This window comes from Siphateles boraxobius, unplaced genomic scaffold (genome assembly GCF_051911475.1).
Source record: "Siphateles boraxobius isolate OS27281-9 unplaced genomic scaffold, OSU_SipBor_1 130, whole genome shotgun sequence".
Lineage (NCBI taxonomy): Eukaryota > Metazoa > Chordata > Actinopteri > Cypriniformes > Leuciscidae > Siphateles > Siphateles boraxobius.
This window is the reverse complement of record NW_027508734.1, coordinates 12,752,180-12,771,334: the sequence shown is the minus strand read 5'-3', so window position 1 is coordinate 12,771,334 and position 19,155 is coordinate 12,752,180. Positions and strand designations below refer to the sequence as shown.

The window sequence follows — 19,155 nt, the reverse complement described above, 5'->3', positions numbered from 1 at the left end:
TTGTTGTAGGCTATGGTACCACGTGGCCACTTCATATTTAAGGTGTGTTCGACTTGAAGCGGCGCTGTGCAGACCGATCGGGTGTATGATGTCAAAGTACCGCGAGAGCGATACGATTCCATTCGAAGCTTTATTTAAGGTGACATGGCGTGAAAGCAGCATTAATTTCAGGGGGGAACAACACTGATATAAATTAATCTGACTAAATATGAATACTGTCATTATTTATCACGTCATTGTTCATTTTTAATATAAGGGCTACTAATAAAATACTTAGTAGTTTTGTTTAAAACATCTTTCAAATAGTTGCGTGTTAAGGACGCCAAATGGTGCGCGAGATGAATCGAAAATAGTCTAACACACGTTTAAAAGTCTGTCCCCTCAAAAATGGCATTTTATACCGAGTCTGTCAATGGATTTGTGTAAGAGGCCAAGCTTAGAGATCGAATTCTTGGCGTGCCAAGGCCATCTAGATAGGCAGCTCACTGTTGTTTTGAGACGCAGCCGTGTGTCTCTTGGCAGCGACAGAGGCTTTTGGGGACTTACCGGAAACCAAACTTTTTTTTTTTTCAAACTTAACTGTTGAAGTCGAAAGAGGAAAAGAGCTGCAGAGTCCCGTTACATTTCAGACTCATACACAGTTCCTTGTTTTTCATCGTCATGTTGGATGTGAGAAAGTTGAGACGAAGAGAGATCAACAGTTTTAACCCGAGATAAAGTACTGCGTCGAGCGTTTTCTTTTTCGCATAACGGGATCTTTGTTTTTATATCATGGAAGATGTGAGTATTTCATATAGCTTTCTTTTTCGATATAACTCTTACGTATGGTATTTTACAAGTGAAATTTATAAATGCATAAACTTTATTTAAAATAAACAACCTATGTCACAACTTTTAACCCCCATTATTGGCGACGGGCGTGAAGTCAAACTCACTTTAAAGTTGAACTTTTTTGAAGTAAGGCGTACTTGACTTAGTGCTGTTACTGTTATTCTCTCTCGGAAAATAAGTGTTAAAATTGTGCGTTGCATCACTTGTTTATTTGAAGCGTCTTTGTGCACTGAAAAAAAAAACGTTGTAAATGGTCCAACAGAATTAATGTTAAGAAGTATTAATATTTTGTTCATCAAATCGAGATGATGTAGCGTTTAGATCGGTACCAGGAAGTGAAGTAAGTTACTTTAGCAGCATCCAACGCCCCTCTAAGTCTAAGCTTGTGTTTGTTGAAAGATAGATAGATAGATAGATAGATAGATAGATAGATAGATAGATAGATAGATAGACAGATAAATGATAAATAGACAGAGCATCAGACTGACAGACAGATTGATAATAGGCTGCATAGATGGACTCACAGAAAGAACGACAGAGATAGATAGATAGATAGATAGTATTGGCATGTTTTTGATCCTGTTCCACCCATCCAGTTGTATCTATCCATCCATCTATCCATCTATCCATCTATCTATCTATCTATATCTCTGTCTGTCTGTTGGGGTCTGTCTATCTATTTGTCTGGCTGTCTCTATATTTTGTTTTAACTAACTATAAACTAACTGTACTAAACTAACTATAAGTGAAACAAAAGCATAGATTTCTGTCAAAAAGATTCTCTTATTTGAAGTAGTTTCAGGAAACGTTTACTGAAATAAGGAAGTAAATTGGTCAGTGGTGCTGGAAGGCTTTTGCTGGATAGAATTGTTGTGTACACAGACATAGCTGGAATCTTTATTTAGCTTTTGACATAATGAGACAGCATTACCTTGACATTAGTATGGCATCTAGGTGATCATTTATTAGAGCCGAAGTGTCTTGAGTTGAAATGGGAATCAAGATGAATAGTGACAGATATGTGTGTCAAGGAATCCATTTGTGTCTTCAATGCAGCCTGAATGCACTTGTGTAAATCACAGCCAATTTGATGCCTTATTTATCTAAAGCTAATGACAGCATGGAAAAAAATTCCCAATTTAATGTGGCATTAAGACAAAGACCATCTGCTGTTGTGGTCATAGTAAGTTTTGGTTGTTGTGTGTGGGACTACATCTGTGATTTATATACTTCAGAAATACTTTTTTCACTTTTTTTGAAAAAATTTATGAAGAGCACCCTGTGTTCGCCTCTTAATGAGGCTGCCCTCTTCTTTTTCAGCTTGTCGTATACATTTAAAAGCAGTACTAGTAAAAGAGCACTTGTATATTATTTTTAGTCATTTAGATTTTCACCATCAGCCTAATGTCTGCATCACACCATGAGCTTCGACCATTGTAACCTTGAGCAAGACATCCAAATCCCGCCAGGACTCAGACCACCCACAGTCCGTTCACTAAACATCTGATGCATTTTGCGCACAAACATTTAAACGGCTTTGTTTGAAACGCATAGTAGCAAATAAAGATGTATGCATTAGCAGAATAGTGTATTCAGATTTCAAAGTTGCCATTACACACCATTCAAAAGTTTGGAGTTGGTAAAATGTTTTAACTCCAAGGCTATATTTATTTGATCAAAAATGCAGTATAAAATATAGAAATATTGTGAAATATTAATGCAATTTAAAATGTAATTTATCCCTTTGATTTAAAGCTGAATTTTCAGCATCATTTCTCCAAACTTCAGTCACACGATCCTTCAGAAATCATTCTAATATGCTGATTTGCTGCTCAAGAAGCAATTCTTATTATTATCAATGTTGAAAACAGTTGTGCTACATAACAATTTTGTGAAAACCATGGTAAACTGTACATCTTTTAAATTTCAGGATTCTTTAACAAATATAAAGTTAAAAGGAAGAGCGTTTATCTGAATCAGAAATCTTTTGTAACTTTATAAATGTCTTTACTGACACTTTTGATCATTTTAATGCATCCTGGCTGAATAAAAGTATTATGAAAATGTACTGACTCCAAACATGTAACAGTAGTGTATTATTTTTGGATAGACAGAAATTTGAAATATTCTACAAATATTTTTTTTATAATGATGTGCAATTGTTTTAATGACTTTTTATTGTGGTATCACCAGCCCCTAAATAGCACATAAAAACAAAATGAGCTGTCGTTGGTCTCTTTATATAATGGTATAAATACAAAACAAAAACTCGCTGCACCTATTTCCTTGCAGGGCTCAAACCATCAGCCTTATACATTCTGGCTCTGAGTTTGAGCTGCTAGGCCACACCATGTACCCACTAAAAGCAGTAAGATGCAAAGCACTTGCGCATTCCAATTGATTTCTCCTTTGTTAGGATTGACCTGGTTTCACACTGACGGTTGTCCCTGCTGTCCCTTTCTGTTAAGCTATTGGTAAGAATAACTAGTTTAGCAAGAATTCTTTATTCCTGTAAAATCTGTAACTTAGGTTACTATTTCCTCTTTTATACTTCTCTGATTGGTATTCATGTTTTACACTTCCCTGCTGGAGATTTTGCAGATATACTACAACGATACTGCAACAGTTTAATGAGTAGACACTGACAGGTTTCCATTTGTCTTTAGACAACTATTATTTATCGATGGAAAGTTATATGCTCGCCAAAATCTGCAGTTTGAGTCTTTGAACAAGTTCAGTCGCTCTGGTCTTGAGAAGAACCGCACAGATGATCCATATTTAGATGTGTGGCGAGTCGACACCAGCCAGGTCAGCGCACAGCATAGAGCTCTGATATTTCACCCAGATGGAGCTTTGTGCATGCATGGCTTTTTGTATGTATATGAAACACATGATTACTAAGTTATACTGCACTATATAATAATCTAGAGTATAGTAGTTTTATGAAGTTGTGCATGAAGCTTCTAGCATATTCTGCATTAGAAACCAGTTTTAAAGTTTTTTTTATTTTGGAACATTTTGGAAGTGTAGATTTCAGTGTCTGAAATTCACTTATTTATTGTTTTTATGTCTTTGTTAACTGCAATAAGCTACTTTTAAAGTAGCTTTATTATTCTATTTTTATATTATTATAATATATAGTGTGTTCTTTTTTGTCATCTTGACTTACATAAACTGCCTTAAGAATCTACCTTTAAAGAAGCTTAAAATTCTTATTATGAATTACTTTTATTATATAAATCGAGGGTGAGGCCAGAAATGTTCAAGGGGGTGGGCCTTCATAAGGCCTTCACAGAGTGTGCAAAGCGTATGAAAACTGTACGCCAAATTACCAAGAACAAAGTGTAACTCAGCACAGTTTCAAAACAGCAAACAACAACCTATAAAAATGACACTGTAAAAAATGTCTTAACTTGAGTTCTGTTGCTTTTTTAAATCAAGTATAATAAAATTAGCTGTTACAAGTAATTTCAACTTAAGTTATATATTAAAACTGACTTAAATCCAGTTGAATCTCGTATAACTTGTATAACTTCTGTTTCCATGACTTACTGATCATATAATTTTTTACACTGCAAGCCAAACACAATAAAATGGCTCTTCCTATTTCTATCAAGTACGTCATTAAAAACGTTATTATATGAATTAATGTTTAGAATTTTCAGAAGTCAGAAGAGCCTAAAAGGCTCTATGATATTCTGGTCTCTAGATAGGGCTTGAGTTCCTCCATTATTCGATTTTTCTGTCTCATTTTATCAGCCACCATGTGAAAATCATATTTTCTCACGTTTTCATTAGCACAAATGTTTGACAAGTTATACTGCAAAATGTAGCTGGTGTTAATGATCTGCTCAACCCCAGTATGAGCAATAGCAATACTGATGGTAGCCTCAGCAGAGACCACTAATGAAACTTCTCGCTTTCTTAAATGATCTCATCTAGTACTGCAAGTTCCTGTTTGACTAAAGTGAGGTTAACACGTCTTGGCTTATTTCGTGCTTTATTTTGCTCTGTAAAACTCTGCATGCTCTGCCTCACTCTGCTTTCGGATCCAAATGGGCTCTACTCTGTTTTTTCACAATATGGATTTTTCCGTCCCACCCAAAGACTCCCCCCCCCCCCCCCCCCCCCCTCTCTCTCTCTCACTCTCTCTCTCCATCAAGCGTGTCGTGATGTTCCTGTGCGCTCTGCTCCAATTTACACACAAACAGAACGAGAAAAACAAAGAGGCTCCCTCACGCTTCAATCTCCTCCCTCAGCACAGACCGTGTGAGGGCATGAATGACCTGTTGCCTATGTTGGTTTCCCAGACAGGGCAGTGTGAGAAAGTCCACCACCACCACCCCCATTCTTCACATTTTCCTCCCTCGGACACCTGTACCTTCTATAGCACACGCTGCTCTTTCCAAAGGCCCTCAGTGAAAGTGGAAAAACAGCTCAATGGCCCTCTAAAGAGACATCCTGAGGAATTTCCTCGCATTGAAAATTCCTGGGAAGTCCAGATACAGCTGCAGTGGGGTGGATTTTATTTTATTAATCTAATAATATGTGCAAAACTTTATTCAAAAGGCGTACAACTATTTGTGTGTATCTTGTCATGATGGTAAGAACTAGATTTGGCTTCATAAACTAGGAATGGCTTGGTTCCCACAAATGAAAAGTTATCTATAGAATTATCATATGTTCTTTTTTAACAAGACAATGTTCCTGCCCAAATTGCGATGAGAATCAGGAAGTGGTTTGTGAACTTTCTTGAAGTCCATCAGGCTCATGTTTTGGCCTGGTCAGAGTCTAGATTTGTATAATCCCTATTGCACCCTATAAATAGTATAGTGAATATTTGTTCCACATTAAACTCAAATTAACTGGGAGACGCTTTTCAATTTATGAACTGTTTGAAGCCTTTAGCATTGAGTGGAAAAACACTGACAGAATTGTGCAATTCCTGCTAATTTCCTGACTAGTGATTTGTGATTTAAATGGTTCAGACCATTAAAAGACCATTAAATATTTTGCCAGTTTTGGCTTGGCCAATATTTTGCCCAGAAATGTGTTTTCAGTTTTTGTTTTAATTTCAGACAATTTTTATTTTATTTGTCTATTTTAGTTTTTATATATTTCCAAATAGTATTTGTAGTGCTTTGACATTCAACAAGGCAACATTTATAATTGTCAGATAGTCTTCATTTAGTTTTTAATCTAATATGTGTTTTTTTCTGATTTATTTCAATTACTAAAATAGTTTTCAATAGTTTTAGTTTAAGTCAATGATAATAAACCTGCTTCAATGTTATTTTTAAGGGTGTTCTCACAAGTAATATTGCACATTCAAAGATTCATTTTAAATGTTAGAAGTATGCTGAATGATAAAACCAGATAAGACCCTCAAAAGTCGTGAAAAGGCTGTGAAATATGAAACGCAACAGATGTGGAAATAAGGCGTCATCCGTCCCTTTTATTAAGTCTGAAAAGGTGTTGAAGGTCACATGAAACCCAGACCTGCCAAAAATGATTATCTATCCGCTACATGCAAACCTCCCATTTCAGGAATGCTCTCGCTGGACTCAGATCTCAATGCATGCCAAGTCAAACTGAAATGTTGGTTCACTAAGAAATGCTGATTCCTTCTTCCTTGGCAAAACAGGGTGTGAAAGAGGAGCCAGCCAAGCCTAAAGAGGTGAAGAGTGTTGGGAAGGCGGGCTGGTTGAAGAAGTCTTCAGGGAAGTTCTTGAGCAGCTATAAGGACCGGTACATTCAGCTGGACCGAACAGTGATTGAGGTCTACGAGAATGAGGTAAGTTGGCTAAATCAAGATGAAACCTAGACTATGAAACAACAACTCCGTCGTACTTACATAATGTGATGTATTTCTGAGTAAAATATAATATTGCACAAGAAAAAGGGCTGGGACTTGATTGTATATCCATTGGGAAATGGATTGGATTGTAAAGTTTTCATTCCCTTTGCTAAAACAATTTTTTATTTGTAGCTACAGTATTTGGCTGTTTGTTAACTTTGAAGGGATGGTTCAACCAAAAATGTAAATTCTGTCATCATTTACTCACCCTCAAGTTGTTCCAAACCTGTATGAATTTCTTTCTTCTGCTGAACACAAATGAATATATTTTTTAAGAATGTTGGGAACCAAACAGTTGTGGGGGACCATTGACTTCCTTGGTATGAAAAAAAAAATACTATGGAAGTCAGTTGGGCCTGTCCCATCACCTCTTTGGTTACTGACATTATTCAAAATAACTTATTTTTCGTTCAGGAGAGGAAAGAAACTTCTTCAGGTTTGGAACAACATAAGAGTGAGTAAATGATGACAGAATTTTCATTTTTGGGTGAACTATCCCTTTAAGCATAACATTGGTTATGTAACAATAGCCTCCTGTGTCAACGGAAATGGAATATGGGAAATGGAAATGGATTTTGCCCCCATAAGAATAATGTGCACACATTTTCTAGAAAGCTAGTTTTTTTTTTTTTGGATGGATCTTTACTGATTTCCATCCCAAATGCAAAACAGAACGAATTAAGATTTATGATTAGCCATCTATGATTTATCAAGTCATTTAAATTGAGTTCTTTTCTCTGGCAAGTTTTGAGTTGTTTTGGTGAAATAAAAAGTTTCACAACAGTGTACTAAAACATCTATCTTCACTTGAAGAATGAAGACATAAGACTCTGTAAGAATGCACAATCACAAATGAACTCACTTTATTGTCTTTTTTTCTCTTAGACTGAATTTTATAGCTCAATACTCTTATGTGACAATGAACTGATTTATTTAGTCTTTCCATTTAGTCTATAAGGAATTTAATTTGACTAATTATGTTTAATTAATTTGTATTTCAGTTTTATTTTGTATTTGTTTTTTTATTTAATTTAGTCATTTTAAAAATTACATATTTAAACGTTTTTTAAAAATGTTTTAAAAAACTCACTCACACCAGCTCAGAGATCCACTCGTTGACGATCACACGTTGACGTGATTGGTTACAAGGTAGTTTGTGACGTCAGAAACACCAGCAGATTTCAAACCGTGTTTTTGAGACTGTCTTTGGTTCACTGCAGTTTTAAGGAGAAAATACTCAGCAATGCTGTTGACTTATGAATTTGCACATGGTTTGTCTTCAAGCACATCAAAAACACCACATAGACATAAACAAAACTTGATTTTCATCTCAGGGGGACTTACCACCATCTTTTTAAATCCGTATGACTCTCCTTCATCTGTTATTTTTAGCAGAATGTCCAGGCATCTTTTTTTCATACAGTAAAAGCGAATGATGACCACAGTGGTCAGATTTCTGGATCTGTTCTTAACACGCACACAAATAGTCTCAAAAAAGAAAAAGTCAGTCATACAGGTTTGAAACAACATGAGTGTGAGTAAATGATGACAGAATTATCATTTTTGAATGAACTATCCCTCTAAATGGAATATTGCTAAAACTTCATGAATTTGGTTTATACTTTTACAAATAGAACACTTTTCCCTGTCGTGCAGGAATTATCAACATGCCTGGAGAAAGTGGACTTGGAGAACTATGTCACTTGTCATGAGTTAAAGAGTCCTTTCAAGAAGAAACACAGACTGGTACTAATACGAAGCCCCAAGAGCGGTAACAAGGTAATAATTAACATTTCAGCACAGTACAATGTCAAATACATCAGTCTACCATTCCTTTTGTATGTGATATAAAGAGTGGCTCACATTAGGATGACAATGCAATACACAGTTGTCGATGGCTGGCTTGCAGTTGTGACGTCATTAGTTCAATATGGCATGCACTAGAGGCACACTAGGTCATTGTACTGATTCTAATGAACGGACACTTGACCAATGATGAGGCAGTTACTCATGCCTCATGCTCTGAGCCACTTTACTGGTTTCACACTTACTGTAAATAATGACAGAAAGCATATATGAAAGGTCGGCTGTTGCATGTTCAAAACAGCTGAGTCGTGCTTGTCTTTGTCCTTGGTTTCAAATATTGCGACACTTATAAAATGTACTATAAAAATTGATAAACATCCTGTGGTACAGGACTTCATCCAGGGATATCTTGTTCCATGTTTCAGATTTTTCAAATTTTAGCTTGGGTTTGTAATCCATACAGTATGTTTTTTGGCACTGTACTTCACGATTAGCACCACAAAGGTTTCATAGCCCAGTTTCTAACGTTTTGTTAAAAAGTCTCAACTCAGGTTTAAAAAAAGTTCAAATGTTTACCCAGTCATCATGAGAAAAGCAAGACAACCTTTAGCAGAGCATCACTTCCTGTCTTAGTGTTTAAATATTCAAAAGGCAGAGGCAAGATTTCCTGTATAACCTTGCAAATACTTGTGGTATATCAAAACAGCCGCAAACCATCATTTTTTCACTTTCTAGTGAAAAGTGGATTTTCCCCACATAGACTTATGTAAAGTGTATGTATATTGTAAAAAAATTTTTTAGTATTATTTATATACTTTTAAAGTATTTATTAATATTTTGAATTGGCTTCTATTTTTATATTTTCAATTTTGGTAAACATAATGTGCTTATGTTATTTTTTAATTAGTTTTTGTTTTTAAATTTTTATTTATCTTTATTTTTATTTCAGATTTAGTTTCAATAATTTTAGTACTTCAACTTATTGTTATTACAGTTAGTTGGCAACTTTAAAAGTTTAAAAGTTTTCACTTAATAGTGTACGTAATAATGTAAATACTTGTAAATATAATAGTAAATATTTAAAATAACAATAATGTAATCATTTTTTTTTTTACTTCTTTTAATGAGCACTTCAGATGGTTTAACCAACTTATAATTTAATGTTAAGCCCCACAGAAATGCATTTTAATTCAAAAATTTAAAGCTTGTTAATAATAAAAAAGGTGTATTGAAGTCATTGTTTGTATTATTTGCATTATTAATGTATTTTTTAATAAATTAATAAATGTGTGAAAAAGAATGTCACATAATATACCCAGATACAGTTTTAAGGGCATTTCTTGTTTAAAAAAAAAAAAAATATATATATATATATATATATATATATATATATATATATATATATATAAGCATTCAAAGATTTTTTAGTTTTGACCAAAAATGTATATATTTCTTTTTTTAAAGATTAGATTCACTTTATGCTTGTAGACTGCTGGATTGTGTTACTGTGTGTCAAACTGTTGTTTCCTGGCGCATTAGAGTTGATGGTAAATGATGACTTCATCCTAAGGGAGTGAAATGCACATGATATGTCATAACTTTTGGACATACACAGTATTTGTCATACTGCTCTATGAGCCCATATCAATTACAAAAGATCTAATTTATTCTGTTAATATTGGTAGAATTCTTTACCATGTTCGGTATATTTAGTGTTTACTATACGTGAATCCATGTGCTTTGAATCTAGAGTGTCTTGGAGTTGGGGAGAGGACTTTAGAAATGCGGAAGATACCTAACAGATGAAATACGCTTTATGACTAACAGATTACGAAAGCGAAGCGTTGGCGAACTGCAAAGAGCTCAGCAGATGTCAAGAGACTTCTCTAGAAGAGAAAATGTGTGTGTGTGTGTGTGTGTGTGTGTGTGTGTGTGTGTGTTTTAAGAACAGCCAGACCATCTTGTCACATTTTCCTCTCCTGAATATTCTGTCCAGCCAGCTGAATGAGTCAGACACCACAGCCTAGTGTTTTATTTTATAATTAAACTTCAAGTACTGTAGTTTTTGAAAAGATATTAAAGATTTAAGAGATTCCAAACACTCCTGTTTCACTTTTTTATGAATATTTTAGGCACACCCTACTCTAAGAACATAAATCTTTTCACTTTTTTTTTTTTTAGGCGACTAGTACTTCCGAGGCTCATGCTGAGCCTGGCAAAATACAGGATGCTAGACACACTTCATAGAAACCTAACACAGCTTAACAATGGGACATAAAAACAAACATCCTACGGACAAATCACTTTGTTGATGATGTTTCCAGTATTTAGGGATGTTCATTGCAAAACATAAACTGGATACTAGATAACACCTTCATAGAGTACTGAATATATTTGTTGATATGTGGTCTGCAGGTAATACATGTGGTCCACCATAATATTAGGTGCGGGCAACATGACATTGAATCCAGGGTTATTTCAGAATTTCCTTTCGTAAAGAAAAGTAAAATAGGTTTAGCATGTGCAATTGCATTGTAATTTTTTCAATGTTTTATTTATGTGTATGCATATTCTATTTTCAAAGACTTCATCTAAATTTGTTGTGTTCATTTTAGGTCCAAGATGTCAAACTTCAGGCACAAAATCCTGAGGAAAAAGAAGCCTGGATAAAGGCACTCGGTGAAGGAATCAATAAGGCAAAGAACAAAATGTTTGATGAGGTACTGTTCATTGTTCAACTGTTGAACTTTACTGTGTGATATTTGAAGACACTTCTATATAAATAGTGCCATGCCATGCAAAATATATATATATATTAAGAACGTACCAATCCCTACATTGTGTTGCATGAATGACCATAATTACAGTTACTCAGTTACTTATACCAAGGTAGCTGCTTATTTTTTATGTTTTATATCTCAGGTAAAAGTTGATGAAAGCTGCTCATTAGAACATGTTACTCGGACCCGACCTAAGGGGAACCATGGAAGAAGACCGCCAACAAGGATACACATGAAGGAGGTACGATATAATTGTTTCAAACATACAAACATTTACAACAGCCTTTTTAACATTTATCCACCCTGTTGGAGGATAATTGACCCTTCGCTCAGCCCCGCCCTCCCTAGTTACCGTTGCTACGCCTGACAAGCTTTCGCGCCTGGCATGTCTATTACAGTGTGTTTGCACCGGTGTCAGACATTCCCAATGAGATAATTCGTAATTTTTGGCGAACGTGGAATATCTGAGAGAGCAAGACAAAAGGGACTGCAGTATGCATTCGAGGGATATATCCACGACATAATATGCAACCGATTAGAGAATATTTAATTAAAATTTAAGCTAAAAGCCTAGTCCCAGCACAAGCAGCAGCCGTCTCATACACTGACCATTCAAATGGCAAACACACAAATTGAGGAATAGCTATGTTCGTGCACAGCAGTGTAAGTGAAATGTGAAAATAATCTAATAATTATAAATCAAACATCTTATCCATAAATCTTGTGGAATATCACTAACACCGGGAGAGCCGCGATCGGATTGGGTTAAAGTTACTCAGTCAGGGGTAGTAGGCTGTCGATTAACAAAATGCTGAAATATATTTTAAAGTATGTCAGTGAGCCTCCGTCTTGTCTTTAATCGTCTTATTTTACGTTAAAATATAAGCATTATGAACAAAGAACCATCATTATTTCCAAGCAATAACTTAGGTGTTTTTGTTTATCCTGTGGACATGTAGTTGTGAATGGGGTCTCCCACACTGCTTGATCCACGCACATCATTTCTCCACTTGGCTTTTAGATTTTCGGGAAGGAAAAAAATTCCACTCCCGGTCCAAACTTTTAGGATACCGGGTATCAGATTTGCACAATCCATACGCAAAACGCTTCGGCATGTTTTCCTCGCTCGAAAGCTTGCCAGACCCCCCGCGCCTAGTTACGGTTGCTAAGACACGATTGGCCAGTGGCGGTATCGAATGGCTTAGCGAAGGGTCAATTAGGGATACATAGATACAATTTTGGCCAATAAATGGCTAATATTAAAATTTTATAATGCATCTAAAACTACTAAATACAAAAACACTGAAAAATAAAATAAATCTTTTAGTGAATTAATAAATGCATTAAGTTAATTTAGACGTCACAACAGCATAATGTAATATAAGGTAATAATGGAAATGAGCATGCAGAATTAAAAATGCAATATTGAGTTGTTTAATGCTTTTGAAGAAATATCTTATGTTCACTTAGACTACATTTATTTGAACAATGAGCAGTCTTAAAGAATATTATTACAATTGAAAATATTTTTTTTCTATTTTATTATATTTTAAAGTGCATTATTTCCCTGTGAGGGTGAGCACATTTTTTCAGCAGCCATTAGTTCAGTCTTCAGTGTCACATCATGATTCTTCAGAAATCATTCTAATATGCTGATTTGCTGCTCAATAAACATTTGTTTTTATTTTCAATATCTTTACTGTCATTTACTGAATAAGTGTTACTTTTTTTTTTAAATGTATCGTACTGACCCAAAACTTTTGAATGGAAATGTATGTATTGTGAATCCCTGAGTATAATAATCCAGCAATATCATCTAAATATACTATTCTGGTTATTCTTACAGGTTGCCAATATCTCAAGTGATGGAATATTGAGACTGGACCTTGATGGTGACGTTACCATTTTGAATGGAACTTATTGCTTGAATACAGAAGAGGATAAACAAACTGAATCTTCTAAACCATCTGTGACAATGAATAGCATTCAAGAGGAGGACATCGATGAAGAGTCCACACCTCAGAAGAAAGTTATAAAGCCACCCATGCCCCCATCGAACAACAACAAACCCTGTGAAATCCATAAAGAGGATGAGCCAAAAAATGAGGAAGCTGAACCGCAAAAGAAAATTCTACTGCCACCGATGCCTCCATCAAAGGAAGCTAAACTCTGTGGATCTGTTGATGGGGCTGCTGTTGAGGAGGATATCTCAGACAGTAAAGTAGAGGTTGAAGCAGACAGCACTGAAACTTCTGAACGAACCCCCTCCACCAAGAGCATCCAGCCCCCTAATCCTCCATCAAAACATATGAAGCCCAACCAACCAGTAACACCAGCCACAGTCACAATAGAGGAAAAAGAACCTCAAGAGAAAAATGAGGAGGTTGACGGTGAAGGTACCAAAGTGAATGGAGCTTCAAACAACAAAGAAGACCAGAGCAAGTCAGAAGAGGGAGAGACCTTTGTTGTATCCAAAAAGGTAATGAAACCCCAAGTAGTAATGTGGGACTCACCCTCTCTGCCATCAAAAGAACCTAGTGCTGAACAAGTGAAAAATTCAAAGAAAACCTCAGTTGCCACTGTAGAAGTAGCATCCTCGGAAGAACCTCACCAGCTTAATCTCACTCCTCTTTCGACCCCTGAATCTGTAAAAAAGAGTCCTGGTCCCCCTGCTCCACCCAAGAAGAAGCCATTAAAGGCACCTGCCAAAAAGGAGGACACTCCTCCACAAAGTGATCCAATGGTCCTTACCGACACCACCATTTTGTCTTCAGAAAAGGTCTCTGAGCAGTCTTTAAAAACAGATGACATCAAATTGATGATTCCAGAACCCAAAACTGAGCCTGTTGGTGATGTGTCGAGCGAAGAGTTGGAGGAGAAGTCTTTAGACAGTGGTCAACACTCAGGAGAAGAGTCTGAGACTGGTGACCAAGTTACGCCGTCCTCTCCAAAGCTCAAAGGAAGCTCCCAGGTACTAGACTTAGAGACCAGCGAGGATGATCTAGAACCATCCGACAGCAAAGCGAAGAGTTTGGAGGAGCCATTGTTAAAAAACCCGTCCACCACCCCAGAGACCTCAGTTCCCGGTGCAAATCCAACCCCAAGCCATTGTGCCAACAAGTCCCTTTTTCTCTCTATGCCTCTCAACCATTCTTCCAAGGCTCGCTCTGCATCCCTAGGAAACCTCCTTGTGGAGAACGCAGAGAAGGTGGAAATCAAGGGAAAAGAGATACCAATTAAACGGCATGGAAGTGATGTGAAGGACTTGCAAAGCAAAGTGTCTTTTGAGATCGAAGCGACGGGAGAGCTGCTGAATTCAATCGCAACTGGACAGGGCGGAGAGGCGGAAATGAAGGTGGAAGCGAGACCCGAGATCTTGCTCAATGAAGCAATGGAGAAGCTCAGGAAAGCTGACCAGTTCTTACGGGAAGCCAGGAGCCTTAAAGATCATAACAAAAGCAACAGATTAAGTTTGTAATGGTAAGTGTTGGTGGAAAGAACCTATAGGGATGATCTATGCTAAAAATGTACAGTATGCTTATGATCAAATGCGATTCTTACCCCCAACCATTTTCAAATCTCCAAGCTACTATTTAAACCTCGCAAAGCTAAGATGCCTTACAGTTTTGCTAATGTAGCTACGTAGCCTCTAGTTGGTGATACTGCAGGCCTACGTATTGTTGCAAGGCAGACAAACCATTTTCTCTCGAAAATAAGTAAAAACTCGAGAGCTAAATTTGTACATGCTACATTTTATTTTGGGGAGAAACAGCTGTTAGCTCACCTGCTGTAATGTCATGTGTGTATTTAGCTTGCTTTAGACTCGCTTTAGGATGTGTTTCTTATACCATCAATTTCCTAATGATTTTGGTCTTTGTTATATATCGCACTTTGTTCTATAGATTTGAAGATTTGTTGTACACAAAATGTGTGCCTTATGTATAAGGTGACAAATCCCCATAAATAACATGTGCACATAACCACTATTGGGATAAGTTGGCTTTTTACGCTAACACGTTTGTGGAACGGTTTATGTTGTATTTTGAATTTTGCACTGCAACTCCTGTGTAAAAAGAATTTTAAATTATGTGTGAAGGGACAGTAGACAATAAGTTAGCTAGTGAAAGTGAGAAATCGAGGAGAGATACCGAAGTGCTTTTTAAAGTTGTAGTATGTTTTGTTCACAAGCCCTAATTTCCCACTTTAATATATATTAAATACTGTAAGCTAGTGCAGCCATTTTGATAACTAAACTGTATTAGACCACCCGTCCATTTAACCACACATCCTCTTTCCAAAACTCCGCCTTTCAAAGCCTTCTCAGCCAACCCGAATGTGCGTGGTAATTCACAGGGAGTTTTCTGATTGGCTGCTCTTCTGACACTTTTTTTTTTTTTTTTTGCTTTTTACAGGCAAAGAGACTTTTTCTTAAGACATCCATTTCAGTGATATCTGTAAATAATAATAATAAATTACAGCACCTTTAAAACTTGTTGATCATAAAATAAATACCTAAAATATAATAAATAATGGTTAATGACAGTTTAAAACAAAATATATAGCACATGGATAGTAGTGTACAACATAAGTATATATTTCCTGGTCCATGTCTGTTGTGGAAAGTGCAGGCCAGAGTTTACAGTTAGTCTTCTGTTTTGTGTTAGCATCATGACTATTCAGTTCTGAATGATTCAGAGATGTTTTCATCACATTTAAAATGATTCATTTTAAATGTATCAGATATGAAATCATAGTAAAGTTGAATGATTATGACATAAAAGAGTAAACATTATTCTATAATCTAATGACTACGTAATCTAAAGAATATCCATTTTACAATTTAAAATGTTTACCAATACAGTACAGTTCTAAAGTTTGGGATCGGTACGATTTTTTTAAATGTTCTTTCATAATCTCTTATGCGCACCAAGACTAATTTATTTGATCTAAATACAGTAAAAACAGGAATATTGTGAAATAATATTATCATTACAATTTAAAATAACTTTTCTATTTTAATAAATGTAAAAATGTAATTTAGTTTTGTGATGGAAATTATTTGATATTATCTGTTGAAAACAGTTGTACAATGTTGAAGCCCTAATAGATTTTTATTTTCATGATTCTTTGATTAATAGAAAGTTCATAAATGTCTTTACTTTCACTTTTGATCAATTTAACGTGTCCTTGGTGATTAAAAGCAGTAATTTCTTCTTTAAAAAATCTTTCTGACCCCAGACTTTGGAACGATATTGTAGGAGTCACAACTTGAAGTTGTAACTGTGATGTAGCTTCACCCAGTTGTCTTCATTTTCTGCCATTTTCTTCTTCTCAAAGTGTTTGCACATCATGGTAGCATTGCGAAAAGACACATAATCATGCAAACACTGTAAGTAAATAATCTGTCCATTGTGTTCTGTCATACTGATGATGTGGCCACAGCGGTGCACTCTTCACACACAGTCTATTAATAAACTACAGATACTAGCTTCCTGCTGCCTAGCCCAATCGGCATGTCACCTTTAGTTTCTTTACGCAGAGATAGCTGTCTTACCACAGCCCATAAATACACTTGTTTTTTATAGTTAAACGGGGTTGAGTATTTGCAAAACCAACTTGTGTAGGAGATGGTAACATCAAGTTAGTTTTACTACAAATTATTGTAGACCTAATAAAATATTGCCATGATGAAAAGTGTTTTTTGGTACCATTTTGTTAGATATGATCTTACATGTAAATACTCTTTGATATAAAGTATAGTCTTTGATAATGAGAATCATCTTAGTTCTTTGTCCTTTGCGCAGTACATTTCTTTCAGCGTTTAATTTCCCTCTGACGTTTCGAATTGTACTCATATTTTTAATGCTTGGTGAATATTTGAACATTATGTTGTAAATAACACTGCCGCCAGTGAAATGCTTAATATTTAAGTTATTAATGTTCTGACATATTCATGTTTGTTGTCTGTCTAAAATAAAAGCTTAAGAACAAATTTAGAATTACTGTTAAATGTTTACTATTGAATTTTGAAGAGGGTGATGGTTATATTATGTCTTACAGTATCTGTTAATTGCCTTCACTAACTGGACTAATTTTTTTTTAATCTAAATGCATATTAAATGTGCAAAAATGGGAAATAATTGCTTTGCAAGGCATTTCTAAATAAAGACACAATGTCTTTAATATTCACTGTGTTGTCAAACTCTTTGTGGCTTTTTCTGTCCATTTTAATATATTAAATATTATATGCAGTACCGTTGAAATGTTTGTCATGTTTGTTTTTTAAAGAAATTGGTGCTTTTATCACGTGCATTAAATTAATCAAAGAATATTTCAAATGAATGATATTTTCTGTTTCTCCAAAACTGTTTGACTTTCTACTAGAACGGAGTTGGATTAGTCTTTCTAGTTGTAAGTTTATTAACATTTCTTTCTTTTATACACACTATTTTCAATGTTTGTGTGTATTTCTAATTAAATCAACTGAGCTGCAACAACTGAAATACAAATGCAGTGTTGGAGCTGTATGCATGCACAGTGATACACAAATACTTGGTCTGTTTAGAATTTACTAAAACAGGAAGTGTTTTATATACAGGGCCTTTTGCTTTTACCATGTTTTTTTGGTTGTTTTTTTTTGTAATGTCATTAAACGGATTGCATAAACAGAGTAAATGTGAGTTACGGGAATCAGTCTACTGGGTGTGTGTGTGTGTGTGTAGAAATGGCCAGGTATTCTGTCTTTTAGCCTAAAGAATCAGTTCTGCATTATGCTTTAAAATTGCAAAATGTGGAACTGATCAACAGAACGCGGTCTGCTTACCAAAACTACACACACCAAAGATAGCCTACCCCTTTTACACATTAAAAAGCCCTAGGCTAAAGTTTCAATGTTGCTTTTCAATGTCAAAAGTCAATCTGAAAATGTTACATTAAGATATCAGGAGCATGTAGGCCTGTTGACCAATATGATCCAGAACTTTACAGCCTTTAATATCCAGAATTTTTCATTAGAGTTGGTATAATGTTTTTTGTTACACATAGCATCCTCTATTTCCTCCTTTTATAGAAGTCTTTTTTTCTTCTTCTTTTTTTCTTTTCCTTTTATAGAAGTGATCTGTATTGTTCTTTTCCTTAGTATCAAAATACAGTGTAGATAACAGGCCTTGAGTTTCACTCGTCTCCCTCTGCTGGCATGATATGTTTTTAGGAACAAAGTCTGCTTTGTTTCCCTATAGTGACTGTTTTGTCATTCTACAATGTGCACATGAAGCCACATTTGAAACAGCATACTATTCTAGTTTCTACCTATATTTTAAATATTTACACGGTATGCATCTACACACACACATACACACACACATGCATACAGTATAAATTATGTGTGAAGTAATGAATAAACTAGAAGGAATAGAATAGAATAGAACAGAAGTAACTAGAAGTAATGTGATTTTTAACGTGACTATTTAACCAAAAAACTGATATTTTCGAGATGATAACTGAAACATGCTTACTATTTTGAATGTTTATTGTTGCATGCAAACTGTATGCAAAATCTATTTTTTAAAAGGCTTGTTAAGTTTGCAGTATTGGACAGCATAATGCTCCAAGTATGACAGCATTTTTTTTTAATTACCTGTTTTTATGCATTGCTGATTTATTTTTTTATTATGTGCAACATAAAACATTTTGATCATTTTAAATATTTGCACATTGAATGTTGGATTGCTTCTCTATCCAGCATGCATTGCTTAAACAGTTATGCCACTATGCAACAAATCAACTCATCTTGTGACTCAAACGTTAAATGGCCTATTAGCCCCAACAGCTGTGCATGGAAAATTAAATGGGCCAGTTTTGAAAGTGAAGCTAGCGAGAAAC

The 19,155-nt window shown here is 35.3% G+C and overlaps 1 protein-coding gene across 1 annotated transcript; it reads left to right on the top strand.

Moving 5' to 3' along the window:
• The first annotated feature begins 456 nt into the window (after nt 1–456).
• plekho2 (pleckstrin homology domain containing, family O member 2) lies at nt 457–17,537 on the top strand. The gene is made up of 6 exons (XM_077227938.1): nt 457–780; nt 6,476–6,625; nt 8,345–8,467; nt 11,110–11,214; nt 11,417–11,515; nt 13,121–17,537. The coding sequence occupies exons 1-6, from the start codon at nt 772–774 to the stop codon at nt 14,750–14,752; spliced, it is 2,118 nt and encodes a 705-aa protein (XP_077084053.1). The 5' UTR covers nt 457–771; the 3' UTR covers nt 14,753–17,537.
• The last annotated feature ends 1,618 nt before the right edge of the window (nt 17,538–19,155 follow it).

Excerpts from the sequence above, each read along its gene's own strand:
- plekho2 (XM_077227938.1), top strand. Across the intron at positions 6,626-8,344 it reads TTGAGGTCTACGAGAATGAG|GAATTATCAACATGCCTGGA; the intron begins GTAAGTTGGCTA and ends CCTGTCGTGCAG. Across the intron at positions 8,468-11,109 it reads GCCCCAAGAGCGGTAACAAG|GTCCAAGATGTCAAACTTCA; the intron begins GTAATAATTAAC and ends TGTTCATTTTAG.